This window comes from Aptenodytes patagonicus, chromosome 9 (genome assembly GCF_965638725.1).
Source record: "Aptenodytes patagonicus chromosome 9, bAptPat1.pri.cur, whole genome shotgun sequence".
Taxonomy (NCBI): domain Eukaryota; kingdom Metazoa; phylum Chordata; class Aves; order Sphenisciformes; family Spheniscidae; genus Aptenodytes; species Aptenodytes patagonicus.
The window spans coordinates 11,034,718-11,051,003 of record NC_134957.1 but is presented as its reverse complement, the minus strand read 5'-3'; the positions used below and the strand labels follow the sequence as shown (position 1 = coordinate 11,051,003).

Sequence of the window (16,286 nt, the reverse complement as noted above, 5' to 3'; positions counted from 1 at the left end):
ATGGTTTACAATGCTGTATCCCTTGATAGGGGATGAGAGACCTATCGTGTTTCCCACCAGCAATCAGAAACAAGGCAAGAAAGAAATAACCTGGTGTTGAAGCCCACGGTGTGACCTAGTGGAGAGTTTGACTTGAATCAATACAGTTTGTTGTCGGCTGCATCAGGATATATCTGGTAAACACGTCAGCCCTCCTTCGGTCACCCTACGGCCAGAATTCAGAGAGACCAGGAGAAGACCAACTGGAGAAGAAGTGTGAACTAACAAGCCAACCCGCAGGTCCCCATGCCAGGTATTCTCCCTGTGCTGGGGCCCTTCCCTCGCTTCTCCGGGCAGCAGCTCCCCAGGACATGCAGGGAGCCCCTTGGATGGGCTGTGCCAGCTCCCCCTTTCTCCCATGGGTGAGGGGCACAGTGGCACTGGGACCTTCTCTGTGCCCCAGAAGGAGCTGTTGGTTCAGGGACCCTCTCAGCCTCCTCTCCTGCGCAGCATTTCAGTTTGTTCCAGATGAGGGGATGCCTGTCTGCCTCTCCCATCACTTTGGAGCCGGCAAAGGCTCTCTCCTCCCTTCTCTCCCACCTACAGATGTTGGCTGACTGGAGACCTGGGAGGCAGCTGCTGCTCTTTTGCTGCAGCTGGAAATTACCGTCTGGTTTCCTTCTGTGGCGCCACAGTAGCATTAATGACAGGAAGGTCCGGCCAGGGATAGTGGTGGAAGAGGCTTTTCCTGAGGAGAACTGGACCAAAATCCCCTTGTCGAGGGGGAGGGCGTTGCAGCGGGCAGGATGTGTGCGTGGCACCCGTGGGTGCCTCCCCGCACACCTCGCCCCGGCTGGGACCCTGTCCCACTGCCGGCGTGAGTGTGGGTGGCGTGTGTCCCTGCAGAGAGCCAACCTTGGTCAGCACCGTCCTGCATCTCCAGTGTGCACCTGCAGTGTCAGCTGGGTTTGGTGTCTTTGCTGTCATGCGTGCACAGAAAGGCCTTTTTCATGCTAAAATATGGTTACTAGTTGTTATCTGTTGGCTAAGTCCACTGCTGGCTTGTTTTTAGCAATAATCTCTTTGCAAGGGAAGTGCTTGCTTTCAGCCCCAAGAGGATCAAGACCTCTCGGTTCAGGGATTTCATTAACCTGCTATGTCAAAAGAGCTTTGTGGGATCCCTGAGCAGCTTTAGTGGAGTGTGTGCTGTGAGCTGGACCGGGCAGCAGCCAAGGCACCCTCTGTTAAAGCACGCTGAAGGGCAGCAGCACGGCCGTCTCTGAGGCCTGGTACTTCCCTGCATCGCTGGGACGTGAGATCACATTTGGAAGCAGCTTTTGACTCCTCCCGTGTTGGTGGAAATTTTGCACATGGCCGCTGGTAACTTGGATGGCCACTGAGATGCCTCCCCATCTGCGAGGCGATCGCTGTTGTCAGCTGGACACCCTTGCTGTCACGTGTGCAGGTGTTTTCATCCCGCTCCTTTCCAAGGTTTGCTCACAGATGTATTTACCAGCCTGCTCCTCTCAACTGTCTCCTCCTGCACTTTGGACCTAGGATCTCCCCTGCCAGGTCCTGCTCAACCAAGGGGATCTCACAGCTCATTCTGTAAACTATTTATGCCAAAAGCACTGACTTGAGGAAGTGCAGTTGCAGAGAATGTGCTTTTCATTACGGAGGCTAATCCCATGTCAACCAGAGCTTCTCACTTGGACCGTGCTGTTTCCTTCAGCTTCAGTCTGCCTGAAAAGGTTAGGCAAGTCCTGCCTGCACGGAGGGAAGGAGCACTCCCAGGGCAAGGCGAAGCACCGATGGGTTGAACGCAGACCATGAATCTGTAGAAAATTAGGCAATTAAGTCCATGTATCTTGGATAGCAGGTGCTCTTGGTCTTGTCCCTGAACCATCTTTTTCCAGAGCTTTTAGTCCTCTTTGGTATCTTGAGGGACTGGGAAATTTTTGATGGATCGGTCTTTTGCTTTCAGTTTTCCCAGCCCTCCCATCTCCTGCACACGGCAAAGGCTGCATTCGCAGGCGCTGCCCTGCCTGGCTGCGAGCGGCTGGCAGCTCCCGCGATTTGCAAACAGCCGACCAAGAGAAGCCACTCAGCTGAGGTTTAAGGTCAGTAGTTTGACTAACCAACGTCTGTTGGGATGGGAAAGGGGGTTTTGGTGGTCTCCATCGCTCTCCTCCCTCCCGGCTTACTGCAGGGCAGTACCGCACGCTCCCGGTCGGTCCCACTGCCAGAGCCTGGTGCTCGCAAAATGTAGCCCTGTGGGAAGTTTCATGCTTGAGCATCTCCGTACCTAATTTTTCCAGTTGCAATTGAAAGCTGCGACCCACCTGGCTGGAACAGGCATCCCGTGCCCGGCCGGCCGCGGCCAGGACAGGCCACCTCGGTGTCCCTGCTCCGGGGCGCCTCGTCCCCCCTCGCTGCAGGGGACGGCAACGCCCCCGGCTGCAGGAACGGCTTCGCTGGGGGAAGTGAGCCTGTCCCGCCGCTCGGGCAGGGCTTACGGAGAGCTGGAAACAGTTAAGCAGCGTGCCTGCGTGCATGTGTGCTCTTGCTCTGGCTTTCTCGCGCGCTCCCCGCCTGCTCCCACCCCCGCTGTTTGAACAGTTCAGCCCTTGCACGGCCGGGGATGTCCTGTTTGCTTCTAACAAGAAATTAGATGGCTGGGTCAATGAGGGCAGATTTTATTAGCTCGGTACAGTCGGCCTGCATGGAAAAATCGGAGATCTCCAGCTGACTGCCTGCGGGAAGGTCTTTGGCTGGGAGTCCTCTCGCCTCCAGTGGATGGTGCTGGGGTGGCTGAGGTGGGGGATCAAGGAGGCCAGTGGTCATGCTGATATTTTTTTCTGCATTTAATCCACGGTTTCCAATGAACAAAGCCAGGATTAACAGCTTCTGCCATGGTGAGTCTGGTCGTGTCCCAGCTTTGTATTTGTGTTAGGAGGTTTCAGCCAGCAAACACGTTTTCGGGGGGAGATAGGAAAGTCTGTAAAATGACCTTTTTTCTTGTCGGAGATTTCTTGAAAACAGTGCTCCTCCTTTGCAGCGAGCCAATTTGCTTTGGCTTTTATGCAGCAGGGTGAGGGAAGGGTTAGGAGGTATAATTTGTTTTGTTGTTAAGCTTTTTTTTTTTTCTTCTTTTCTTGAAAAACAGACCAGATTTTCCTTAACCTTTTTTTTTTTTTTCCTTGAAATGATCTGTAGCTTCTGCCCAGACAGGAGCGTGCCCCCTTGGAGAGGGGCTGCAGTTAGTTGTGTTGTGAGCCCTGCACCCCTGATGAAATAGGGCACTAGTACTGAGGGTGCGGCTGTGCGTGATAGGAAGGAGAGGGGAAATGAATGCGACAAAGTACAGGCTGGTTTCAGTCACATTGTGTGTGGCTTTTCTTTCAACCCCTCTGCTCCCCGCTTAAGATGCAGTAGGCATAATAGATCTGCAGCCTTTTTAATATTTGGGCTTATTTCTCACAGAGTCAGCCAAGCTGGTGAAAGCGCAGTGGCTGCGCGGCATGCCAGCTCCTCCTAACCTTCGGTTGTTTCCTGAGCCCGAGCCAAAATGCCTTTCCGTGAGCCTGACCCCCGCCTCCTGCCAGGCAGCGAGAGTGGCCGGGGCGGCAGCCGGTGTTGGCCGGGAGCCCCGGGAGCGCGGCAGTGCCGGTGCCAGCCATGCCGCGGGATGTGGCATCGCCTGCCGACGCTGATTTACTTAAAAGCAGTTTTAAGCGGGAGGAAAGGAGGGCATGGGGAGGGGGGGAGAGGGCTTCAGGGCTGCGAAGAGCAAGCTGCGGGGTGGGGAGGGAAATGCCCACCCAGCAGCCGCTGGCAGCTGCACTGTGAGCAGTGCCCGAGCCATGGTGGTGGGCGCTGGGCACAGCCGAAGGGGCTGTGGCTTCTTACTGAGCCCTTAACGCTCCAGATGGGAGAGACCCCATGGGCAGGGTGAAAGTCCTGCCCCAGTGTACGCAGACCTGCGTTCGCATGAGAAATGTTACTTGGCTCCCTTTTGAAACTTGGGTTTTGGGTTTTTTTTGGTTTTACACCTTGATTTGTAGTTTCCTCCGGAAGGACTGCAGGGAGATGTCCCTGTCGGGGAGGAGACTGCCGTGCAGACCAGGAGGGCCATTCTGTGAATGAACCTCAAGCGTGCCGTTTGCAGGCTGAGGGGTGGTACTGTGGTCCTCTGCACATGCAGGGCTTCGTGGTGTTAAAAACCTGAATTTTGCAGAGATCTTTCTGACGTGGGATGGGATTTTCACAAGTTCAATGATTAGCATGCGCAGGCGTCTGTGCAGAAGTGCCGAGCGCCTTTGCTCACACAGCTCCCCGCGGACCAGCTGCAGCAGCAGATCCAGGGACCAGTTGATAGACAGAGTCTGACTAAAGCAAACGCCGGTGGGCTGCTGGTCGAGGGCACGCTGCAGGCAGGAGGGGAGATGACTTTGGAGTCAGGCTTTGGAGTCTGCAATAGGGGATTGGTGAGGCAGAAAAAGGAGGCAGATTATTGCACAGAGCTGGAGAAATATTTGGTTCTGGCTTATTCTTGTATTCCAGCCTTTAAAAAGGGAAGAAAAGAGCCCTAAAGCAACCCTTTGTGCCTCTGCCGGGAAATTGGTGCCCATTTCTTCCTGCGAGGATGCATTTCTGTACCGGGGCTGTGGCAGTGCCTGGCCATTGGCTCGGGTGGCCACCGGACTGGCTGTGACAGCTCTGGCTCTGGGCTCACCATCCCCAGGGGCTCGCAGAACCCCCACCGAAGGCCAGAGGAGCCTTTGCATTCCTCAGCTGGGAACTGGATGGGTTTATAATTCTGTACAACATGGAAGAACCTGCAGAAAGACCACGAGGGAATGCTGCTCTGTGGAGTTCCTCTGGTAGCACACACTGGTGTTTCTTCTAAATAAATGCATAAAAGTAGGGGGAAATTCCCTCATGAATTAAACAAGTAATTATTCTTCAATGCCTGGATTTAAAAGTAGAAGGAGCCAAGGACAGCTCCTAAGCAGGTAGTGCAGGAGAGAAACTGCAGCAGGTTGCATTGATTGGAGATGCAAATGTGCATCAGCTGCAGATGCTGTGTTAAGGAGTTGAGAGCGCTCTGCAAAGGCTAGAGCTGCTGCTGATTCTGGCTTTTTAGCAAAACTATTGTCATTTTCCTTTGTCTTGACCTTCCTTGGCCTTCAGTGATGGCTAGTGTTGGGTCTCGCACTGCACGCAGTGTAAGCGCTGTGGAGAAAGCAGCAGCGGGATGCAGGTCTCTGGACTTTAACCTCAGAGCGTGCTGGAGGCGGGAGTAGGCTATGGGTGCGTCGTTTTGTTGGTGCTGGGTCCAACGCTCTTCCAAGCAGCGGAAAAATGGACTCTTGTTGTTGTCAATGTAAAAAGAACTGCATGACGCGATCCCTCCTCGTCGGGGAGGTGCGGTCTCGGCCAGTACCTGCAGCGTCCAACGAATGCCGTGCCCCGGCGCTACCAAAGCGGTCAGGTGGGGAGCTCCGGCACCGCTGGCTGCCCTCGGAGGGACGGCGTCCGTTAGTCCAAACAAAGTGCGTGTGAGACCCGTGGGATGATCAACAGGAAAATGACAGTGCAGTTTTAGAAAGGGTGGGATGTAGGATGGGCAAGATGGATTAATTTTCTTCAGCATCTGAGTAGCTGTTTTCATCTTGCTTCTCTTCTGGGTTTCCAATAACAGCAATGAGAGCACTCAGCCATCACAGCCACTTCAACAGTAGAAATGCATATATGTATGACAACATATATTCAATAAATTAATGGTTGGATCATTAGGAAGCTTAAATAGGAGGAGGCACAACTCTGCTCTCTTATTGGCGTAGTGCACAGGCTGCTGCAAAAAATGCTTACGTGCTTAGGTACCTTTTGAAAAGAAACCACAATATCTGATACAACCTTCAGTCTTTGGGAAGGCTGTGCAAGCAGCACCAGGCTCTTTGTGAGCACAGTAATTGCATTTGGACAGGGCAGGCTGCCCTTTTCCCTGTGGGCAGTTGCTCGCTGGCTACAGGCACAGGGCTGTTGGAGCACGAGTGTGTGGAAGGGGGAACGCAGGTGGACCTGCGGAGCTCCACCTTTTCATTCCAGCCAGCGGGGTGCCATCTTTTTCTTTCAGCTGTTCGGGGTTGTGCTGGGGCATCTCGGAGTTCTTTGCTCGGTAAAGGGTAGTGACCTGCAGACGGATCCTGCTGCTGCAGTGTGGTCACTCTTACTAGCATCACTTGTTCCTGCTGGGTGCTTCATCCACGCCAGCACCTTCTTTCTAACTCCTGTTTTCACTGGAAAGCTTCTCCCTGTCCCATGCACGCAGCCGTGCATTCGTAGAGATACCGGCAGCTCAGCAGAGTGAATACCAGCCTGAAACCCAGGAAGGGAGTAACATAACTGGTGCCAAAGAGAAGGCAGTAACCTTTCACCCCAAGTCTAGATCCGGGCAGAGGCAAGCTGTCGGCTGTGCCGACGCTGACGGACCTTCTCGGGGTGGTGCACGGGGTGGGCTGGAGCCGGAGGCTGGCTCTCCCCTGAGCTTGCTTTGCCGTTGCCTTCTTCAGACATGGAAACCGAGGTTCCTGCTGGGCTCCCTCCTCCCGCACGAGGGGGGCTTGCTGCTGCGCTCCCCGGGGTGCAGGAGGGGACGGGTTCCTGCCCTGTCTGTTGTTCCTCTGGGGTGAGAGCAGCTGCAAAACTGCAGGTGGGGGAGGCAAGGAGGACGGATCAGGGTCTTCACCTTCCTGGCCCTTTGTTTCTGTTCCTATCGGTGCCCTTTCCATCCCCTTGTTCCCATCAGACATCTGCTCTGCAGCTGCATCGCTCAAACACAGGACGTTTAACCCCTGAGCTACCGCAGCGCTTATGCTCCCAGGGGCAGTCTGAAGCAGAGGGCCAGGAGGAGGTGTCCTGAGGTGGCCAAAGGTGCTACAAGACTCTGAGGAGTGGAGATGCCTGTGGGGAGCAGGCATCTATAATGTCCTGTGGGACACCCCGTAGGGAATGCCTCACCGGGCTTACACGCAGATCTGCCTTTGTCCAGTCTGTCGTGCTGTGTGTGACCTAAAACCACGGAGAGGAGCAGCCACCAGCTCCAGGGGACTGGCCGCATCCTCCTTCCTCTGGCTTGCTTAGCAAGAGGCAGGAGCAGCGCTGCCTTGCAAAGGAAAGCCGTCAGGGAGGTGCCGGCTGGTCCTCGGCTCAGTCTGTCTCTGCCACCCCACCGTGTCCTGCAGCCACGTCCAGCGGACGGCGTGTCCAGCAGCCCAGCTGGTTTCTTTCCTCCAGCAGCTGGTGCACCTCATGCCTCTTGAGCATGGATGTTGGCTGTTCAACCGTTGCGTCTAAAATAACACCCCAAGAAAGGAAGAGACGCTCTGCTGCTGCTGCAGATGAACATTGGCTTCTCTGGAGGTGAACGTTAGGCTTTGTTGTCCCAGAGGAGTGAATGTTGAAAGGGGAGAAGAAGTTTTCTCCCCTTCTTAAAGTAAAGAAGGTAACAAACGTGTTTGCGTTTTGCAAAGGTAGGATGGAGCCTCATTCGTTTGGGGCTGATGTGGCTGCTTCAGTGCTGTCTTGCCATCTTTATCAAAGACAGCAAAGGCTGCAAACGTGAATTGAAATTGCTCAGAGTGATGTTTCTGGAAGTGGTGGTGTTCCCTGTGCAGATCAGATGCAGCTCCTGTCTCAGGTGCCAGCCTGCAAGGGGAGAAGCTGCTTTTTGGCTGGGCGTGGTGCAGAGCCGAGCTCTGGCATTGCCCTGGACTTCCTCATGGCTGTGGTCTTACAGTTGCGTTTCTGCAGTGCAAACCACAAGGTTATACTCGCTTTGGGTACAAAGAGCCATGTTTTGACTTCCTTTAGAACAGAAGAAAACAGACTCGAGACTACTGTTAGGCTCGTTGGCAGGAGAGGAAACCAAAGCTGTCACATCCAGTTGATAACCGTGGTTACGTGCAGCCCTGGAGCTGAGCCGAGATGCGAGCGGGGCAGAGATAAGGCGGGGGGGAGCGCTCCCCGGGGTGGCTGCTGCAGTGCTGCCTGGAGCAGGCTCCGTGCACACCCCGCATGGAGCCGCCTCTGCCCCGGGCTGGGGAGCACCCAGAGCGGAGCCTCTTTTGTTACCTGGAAACTTTGCTTGGACAGTAGAGCAGCAATTTGTCCGGCGGCCGAGGTCCCTTCCTTCCTCTCCGCTGCCCTAACTGAGGAGTCGCTGCCCAGCTGGGGTTTCCAGCCTTGCTGCCAGCCGGGGCACAGGGTGCTGGGCAGGACGTTCCGTGAGCATCTGCCGAAGCCTGGTACTGCCCAGGGGCGATGGGGAAGGAAGGGAGGGCACCTGGCCAGCGGCTGGAGGGCAGCTGGGAGCGGAGGAGCTTGGGGTGATGTCTGAGGGTGGTGCACGAGGTGATCCAGAAGCCCAGTGGCTTCAGTCTCCCTGCCCCATGGGCGGCCAGAGGGCTTCTTGCCCAGGTTGTACCGGCCAGTGCGCGGGTACCGACACCCACGCAGACACTGGCCAGCAATTTCTGTGCTACCTCTAGGATCGTTTTTACTCCCAGATTTCCCTCGTGTTCATCTGCACCACGCAGCGGCTGTCTGGGACATGAACGGGGCGGCGGTGGGCTCCGGTACCAGCCGGGGCTGGCAGTGCCACCGCAGTGCCATCACCCCCCTGCTTGGTGCTGTCCCCAGGGGAGCGATGCCCTTGGGAGCAGACAGGACATTTTGGGGCTGGAGGTGGTGGAGGCATTTGAACAATTCCTTGTTGGCGACGTAGCAAGGAGCAGTTCCCAAAAATTGTGAGACCTATTTACTGCATGAAGGTTAATTATGGAAACCCGCTGCATCTGGGAGAGCATCCAACTGCGTTTCTCATTCCTATCTGTGTGCCCTGTCCGTGCTGGCGGCTTTGAAATCTCTGCGGTTTGCTGGCTGGTGCTGGGAGCTGGCCAGGCTGGGAAACAGATAACGGTTATTTATTGGTGCTGAGTGCCAGACTGCGTGTGGACGGGGGATGCCTGTGGCTGTGTAAAACTCAGCGTGCCTCTCCTGCTCCGAAAGCCCAGGTCGGCGTGGGCAGCGAGCCCCGGCTGCGAGTCCAGCGCCGTGAGCGCAGCCCCGGCACAGCGTGGGAGGCAGCGCGGGGGCTTCCTCTGGGCGCCTCTTCTAAGCATGCTGGAAGGGGAGAGGAGAGGTGCCTTCAGTCAGCACGGAGGGGTCCAGAGTTGGCCCTCGAATGGGTTTGAGCGATGCTCGGTTCAGAGAGGCGACACTGATTTCTGTGGCCACAGCGCTGGGCGTCGCAGCCAGAGTTAATTCATCTTTAACTTCACGTATACTGGCAATGCCCCAGCACCGGTACCTTCAGCAGCAGTAGGATACGCGTTTCCCATGGGAAACTGTTGTTTCAGCTCCTCACTTTCTCAAGCAGTGAAGGCACAAACCCCTGCTTTGGGAGATGTGTCAGGATTTTCTGTCATTTCTGTAAAAAGTAGGCAAATACTTCTGTTTACAGACTGGGAAGGGAAGCTGAGCTCCCTTCTGCATAGTCACTGTTGTAGGCAAGTTTATTTTAAGGCAGGATGGAAAGAAAACACACCAAAAAGAAAAGAGAGTTCCCCGCGCTAGCGCTGGAGCGTGACAGCCGGAGGCTCAGAGCTCCCGCCCGCATCTGCCGGGCAGCTGGTTTCACGGCTTTCCATTAGGTAACGTATGGGCAATTTTATGATGTGGGTTTCTTTTCACACAGTAATTGGCTGTGTGGGACTTTTTGTGGGGAATTTGGAAACTTGCTGTGAGAAGCTAGGATCATGGGGTGTGACTTCTCGTTTTTTATTTTTGATTTTTAAAGCGAAAGTGCAGAGCCGGGGTTCTGGGAAGTGGCTTTCCTGCCCGTAATTACATTGGCCTCCGGTGTTCCAGCTCGCTCGTGTTAGAGCTTTTATTGCATCTCCCGGGCTTTTCCCCATCCATGCCTGTGCCAGGTCAGGGGTGGGGTAGCTGTAGCACCAAAAGCACTCGAGGGAGAGGTGTCAGGCTCCAAACACCATGGACCCGGCGCGGGTCTCGGTGCTCCCCCGCCGGTGGGTTACATCCAGGGAAATGCCACGGTGCAGTGACTGTGCAGGAAGGTGATTAGGGGAATTTTGTCCTTTTTTTCCCACTTTCATGTTGGTTTTCATCCTTTTCTTTTACTTTCAGTAGCAAAATGAGACTCTTCTCTTTCTCTGTTTTTGCTTTCCGCCCCTCGCCCCGGCGTGCTGGGAGGGTCCTGGTTCCCAGTCTGTTTGGGCAGACGCGGGCCAGCAGTGCCCTCCGTCGCCAGGTCACTTTGCAGCAGCCAGCGCCAGCCTTGCGCAGCCGAGCTGGTGGAGCTGCCCCCACCGGACCCCGGTGGCACGTGGGCCGCGGCGTGTGCCCCTTGTTGGGTACAAGAGATGGGGGGAGCGGCTGTGGATGCCTTTTCCTTGGGAAACACCATCCAGGCTCAGCAGCTGCTGGAAAAGGGCAGAGGCTTTGCCTGAAGGGGATTCTCTGGTGGCTCGTAAGGGTTGTGCACTGTCAGGAGCTTTTTCCAGCAAGTGCGTTGGTGCTGGTTCCCTCCCCCCCGCCACCGGGACATCCAGGCGTTTACCGAGGGCTCATTTCACACAGAGAACTTCCTCTGAAGCGGGAGCTGTAATGGGGCCTCTCATCTACCTGTCCAGCTGCTTTCATGAAACTGGTTAGCAGCTTTGTACATGTGTGTCTTCGCTCCTCTGTCAGATGTGGGTGAAGGTGGCCAGCAGGTTGGTGGTGGTACTGACAGCCGGGGTAATGCAGACATGTGGACAGAGAAGGCTTGCGCAAGTCGTCTTAGGAAACCCAGCAGGAATTACCAGGAACCCACCAGCCCCTCTTCCCCTGCTGCAGCCATCTGTGCAAGCCCGGGTGGAAGCGCTGCCATCTTGTTGTGTCCCGTTTTCATCTGCTCCTTGTTCCTCGGTTAGGACCCACAAAAGGCTGGCACGCGCGACTCGCGCCGTCGCAGACCAGCTCTGTGGCAGTGGGTGCCCCGGGCGTGGGGGGGCGTTTGGGCTCCTCCAAGGTTGGGTTCGGTGTGTGGTGGGAAGGCGGCTTTGTGGGATTTATCCTCTCGTTTCGTAGGGAAGCGTGGGCTCTCTGCGTGTTTATGTGCCTGTCTGCCGGTGTCGGCGTGCCTGCTCCTCCTGCAATACAATTCGAATGGGATCATTTCCGTCACATTTAAACTACAGATCGCAAAGATATTAAGTTAGTACAAGCTCATGAAAATAATTTGCTGGCCAGAGAAGGCAATGAGACTCTCTTCCCGGCTCTGCTGAGGGGTGGGTGTAGTGTGTGATGAGCCTTTATTAGACATCAGAGAATCCGCACATCTGGAGACACAGCCCTGTTGGAAATCCATCTCCATTGCTGCTGCTCGTGGCTTCCCTGCCCAGCTTGAGGCAGCGGAGGGTCTCCAGGCAGCGTCCCCCGGGGGCTCGGGCTGGATTTCCAGCAGAGGCTGCAGACAGGCGCTTGTGCTGCCGGCTGGTGCGGGGTTTGGGTCCCCCGTCACCTTGCCCTGGCAGCGAAGCTCTCGGGGAGGTTGCGGGGAGGGCTGGGGACATGGCTTGCAATGGTTGACCCTGTGCACAGTGTCTGCTGTGGCCCTGGTGCTGCCGCCGCAGCCGTGCCCCCCGCGGGTGGTTCACCCCCCGCTTGTGTGCTCGGCAGGAGTGTTTGCCTGCCCGTCCTTTCCTGCACTTCCCTGGGAAAGCACGTCTGTGGGAAGGGCGGGCGGGAGGAGGAAGCTGGCCGCCGGCTCCGTCTGGGACAGGGACACTTGGAAACCTTTTCTGTGCCAGTGCTTCGATGTAGGGAGGGCTCCCGCCTGGGATGGGCAGAGCCCCCCTGCCCTTGGTGGGCTTGCTCCCGCTACGTGGGGCTCCGGGGGGGGATGCAGGACTCGCCGCAGTGGGCAAAGCCTGGGACCCGGCTCCAAAACGGGGCGAGGAGAGATATGCACCCTCTCACCCCCCCCCGCCAGCCCCTGAGCCGGGAGGAGGCGACGGAGGGGAAGGAAATGTCGTGCTTTGACTCCTCGTTTCCACCGGGGCGATGGGCGGCTGAGCTCAGTCCTGCGCGGGAGCATCCTGCTGCAGACTGCAGCCCTGGCCTCCGGCTGCTCCCCAGCCCTGCGGCACGGCCGCAGCCACGCTGGGTGCCACACGGCTCCTGCATGTCCTCTGACCGCCTGGCCGGCTGAGCGGTGCCGATCGGCACTCCGGCCATGCTCTTCTACCAGTTCAGCCCCTCCGCCATCAGGGGTAAGCTCGGCATGCGGCTCTGCTTCTGGCTGCCCTTCCTTCTGCTGTCCTCTCTGGGGGGGACGCCAGACCCATCCCTCCCTGGGGGCAGTGGGCAGAGGGGGGGTCAAGACATCACGGGGCAGTAGCGGGTTGGGAGATTGGTGTTTCTGTTCTTGGCTGGGGGTACCTGAGCTGCAGCCTCTGGCTGTGATGGCCCCATGGCCAGCGACTCCGTTGTAGTGAAGGAGGAGCAGAGCAGAGCAGGAGGGGGGTCTGGCAGGTCCATTGGCCGGGGGGCTGTGGGAAGTGCCCATCCTTGGACCCTACCTGCCCTGCGGATTCGGGAGGGATCTGCTCTCCGGAGCTGTCATGACCAAAGACCATTCACATGGACCAGGAGTCTTGGTGCCCTCCCAGCTGGACAGTCACAGCTGCAGGGCGCCTTCCCCTGCGGAGGTGCTGGGGTATGCGGGAGGGATGCGGTGCTCCACGGGGACCGGGCTGACCTGGTCGGGCTCCAGGGTTGAGGTCTCTGCTGGGGTTACTGGGTTTGAGCCCTGTCGAGGGCAGGAGGGGTCAGCCACGGACTTTGGCTGGGTTCACGGCACGGCTAAGGACAGCTGCACAGTTTGGACCGGGATGCAGATGCTTATTCCAAACCTTCTTCCCAAAACTTCTGAAGTATTTGGGTCCAGGGTTTTGGCTTGGTCCTGTCCTTAACTGAACTGCTTGTTTAGGGCTATTTTTTTTCCCCCCTGCTGTAGCTTTGTAATTGTAAATGCAGCCAGAGCTCTCGGCTGAGGCTGTTGGTGGATGGTGATGAAATTGGGGTGTTTCACTGCAATCCGCTCTGGGTGGATCCGGCCTCAGTCCAGTCTGTGCTGGGTGGTGCCTCCGAGAGGGACAGGCAAGACCCTGAAACTGCCATCCCATTTTCTATGCTTGAGGTCAAATGTTTGTTACCATCAGAAGTATAAATCTCTGTAGACCGATGGACTGCCGACACCAGGCAGCAGCTTGCTTTGGCTGCGTGAGCTTTGGGCTGTTTTCCCTCAAGTTCTGTAGATTTGAGAAATTTGCCAAAAAATAGTGCTGGCCGTTGGATGGGCTCATCCAGGTGATAGCTGAACCACGTGTGAGGGATGGGAACCGGCCAGGCAGGGGGTGTAGAAAACCATCAGGGTTTTGGTGCCTGCCAGGATGAACGCCAGCTTGAAAGAAGAGGTGGGGTGGTCTGGGGTGGTGGGAAGGACAAGGGAGAAGGAAAGGTTTCTTTGGCAGGCTTTTCTGGAGGATGTTTGCAAAAGACTCATGAAGTGACTGGCCCTAAACTTTGATGAGCTCTGAACTAATCGTTAAAAATAAAGATCTTCCTCTCTTGCCTGGCAAAGTACTGTATTTGGTTTGGTGGGTTCAGAAACGAAATGTTTCATTGGGAGGTTAAAATTGTGTCATGTGGCCCTATCACTCCTGTGTTACCTCCTCCTCTTTGCCTTGTGCTAGTGGAGAGGCTAAAGCTGAGCAGTTTCTGCTCCTTTAGGCAGAGACCCCCCTCCACACATGGGCATCGCTGCCCACCAGCGCATCCCCAGGCTCCCCGGTTCCCGTTTTTGCAGTCGATCATTTCCTTCGCTTTGTGCACATGAAACACAGGCTCGGGCACTGCTGGAGCACTCCCGCAGCGGGAGCTGGGGGGGAAGACGCTGCCGCTGCGGGGAGCATGGCTGCTGCCGGCCGGGATGCTCAGGCTGGTTCTTTGCTTTCTTTCAGAAATCGAAGCCAAGAAAGCTTGTGACTGGCTGCGAGCGGCGGGATTCCCTCAGTATGCCCAGCTTTACGAAGGTGAGAGCTGCCTCCTGCTGATCCCAGTCCCTGCCCTGTACCTGGTCTCATATCCTGTGTCTCAACCAAATGCCAATGGTGGCTGCAAGGAGAGCTCACAAAGTGCTGGGGAGAGGGGAGGACGGAGAGGACTGTTTACTAATTATATGATCATGTGTTAAAACTTCAAGCCTTTGGACTTGGCCGTGGCCTGGAGAGCCAGCCATGCTGTTAACTTTTCTGCGTTCCTGAACTTTTCCCCTTCAGGCAGGGCTGTGAGGAGTCCCCGGGGCGGCTGCTCAGGCCAAGGGCAGGCAGGCTTTGGAGAGCCATCGGCTCTTCAGTAGTTCAGTGAGTGTTTGCAGTGGGTGGGAGCGCAGAGGCAGCCAATGTAGGTAATGCGGAGAGCGAGCGTTTCCTCCCTCCCTCCCTGCTGACGCATCCTGCAGGATCCTGCCCTGCCCCGATATGCTATTTGGCAGCAAGGTCTGCACTTTCCAAGTACGCAGCAAGCTGTGCCCGGAGCAGACCGGGTCCCCGTGCCACGCAGCTCCCAGGGCGCAGGGGATGGGCAGACCCCCCCAACAGACCCGCTCCCACCTCCTCTGCCACGTGCACCCACGGGCAGTTTGCAGGGTGACTCTGGTGGTGGGTCTCGCCTCCGGCTCAGCTGTGTTTACTTCAAACCCATGGCGGGACCGCTGGTCCCTGCCGGGGGGGGTCAGTGCTGAGGAGCGGTGGCTGCAGCCGGCCCCGGCTGGCCGGGACAATAGCGGGAAGCCTGGTCTCCGGCGGGCTGCAGTGATGGCTATTGTTCGGCCGGGCACTTCCACCGCCCCCCGCAACACGTGCACAGGAGCCACGCTCTTGCCCCTGGGTGATGGCTTTACAGGCTGCCTGTTTGCCTCTGGTTTCTATTTTAGGGGGCAGGCTCCTAGCACGGCCACGTGCAAGGACTGGCCGGATTCCTGCAGGTGAGACCCAGCCCCAGGTGTCAGCCCCAAATAGTGCTTACAGCCCGGGGCGGCGAGGAGCGGCTGCTGGGTGCTGGAGTCTATGAATAAACTAACCCTTTTTCCAGCCGCTCTGAGCAAAACTTTCCACATCCTCTGAGTGTTTCATTCTGTTTTTCTCCCCAGCTGGCAGGGCTCAGCATCCCCTTGGTAATTGCACTCGATAGCTTCATTAACAGCCGGGCTTAGACACTTGTGGTTAATGGTCCAGATCCTACGTAGCTGGTCCCAGCAGAGCTGTCTCTGAGTGCACAGAGATGTGCAGGGAACTGGATGGAGGCCCTTGGGCACCTCGCCACCCTCACCTAACTTACCTGGAAAGAGCACTGCCCAAAGACCCTGGGCATGTGCTGCCGCTGGGTGGTCCTCCAGCTACTGCCCTGAGGCCAGCGAGCCTGTGGAGACCTGACCCATGGCTTTTGAGGCGTGTGGGGGGATTGAATGATATGCTAGATCTACCATACCACCATAGCGGTATGGCTTTCTTGCCCCTGGGCAACCTCTTAGCAGCTCCCAGTTCTCCCCAGGGGAGCTGAAAGGCTTTCTTGACCCTGGGGGATCAGTGGGAGAAGGGAGTTGTTGATGAGAGATGAATCATGGGTAATGTGTTGCCTTATGGGGCACCAAGATGTCTCTTGGGCAGTGTTAGGGAGGTGGCCACTCTCCAAAAACCACTATGAGATGCTGAGGGGAGAAGCCGAGGGGGTCCCTATCCCCCCTGCAGTACGCCCAGCCGGCACCCCCGAGGAGGGGCAGCCCGGGCTCCAGATGTGCTCAGCTGGGAGCAGAGCTGCGCAGGGTACCTGCGTGGGTGTGTGAAAGCACTGCCAAGGGCTGGTGTTTATTTCTGAATCAGCTCATCTCGCCGAGTGCTAAAGCCAGGCTAGCACCCCAGCCCAGCAGGAGCCTTTCCCATGGGCTTTAACTGTCCTGGGCTTGCCAAGGTCCCCGGCGCAGTGACCGGGTTGTTTGTCCTGCAAGGGGGAAGCGGTCTGAGCAGGAGGTGATGCGAGGGGTATCTGCTGCATGACACTGATCCCCTCCCAGCATCAGGGCTGCTGCAAGCCCTCCCGTTCCCGGCCCGGTGGGGCTTATTTCCACCTCTCTCCTCTGCCTGGCTCATCCCTCCCACCTCTGCACTTGACTTGCG

At 56.8% G+C, this 16,286-nt stretch overlaps 1 protein-coding gene across 5 annotated transcripts in view; it reads left to right on the top strand.

Moving 5' to 3' along the window:
* Nucleotides 1–16,286, top strand: part of STARD8 (StAR related lipid transfer domain containing 8) — a 68,109-nt gene that overhangs the window by 38,814 nt on the left and 13,009 nt on the right. For 3 of the 5 annotated variants that reach the window (XM_076347106.1, XM_076347109.1, XM_076347105.1), the window contains one exon: nt 14,073–14,144. In XM_076347106.1, coding sequence (XP_076203221.1) covers nt 14,073–14,144 — 72 coding nt within the window. Of the gene's footprint in view, nt 1–2,821; nt 2,895–12,166; nt 12,321–14,072; nt 14,145–16,286 lie in introns of those variants that run through there. The other 2 variants (XM_076347107.1, XM_076347108.1) reach the window with 2 other exon arrangements.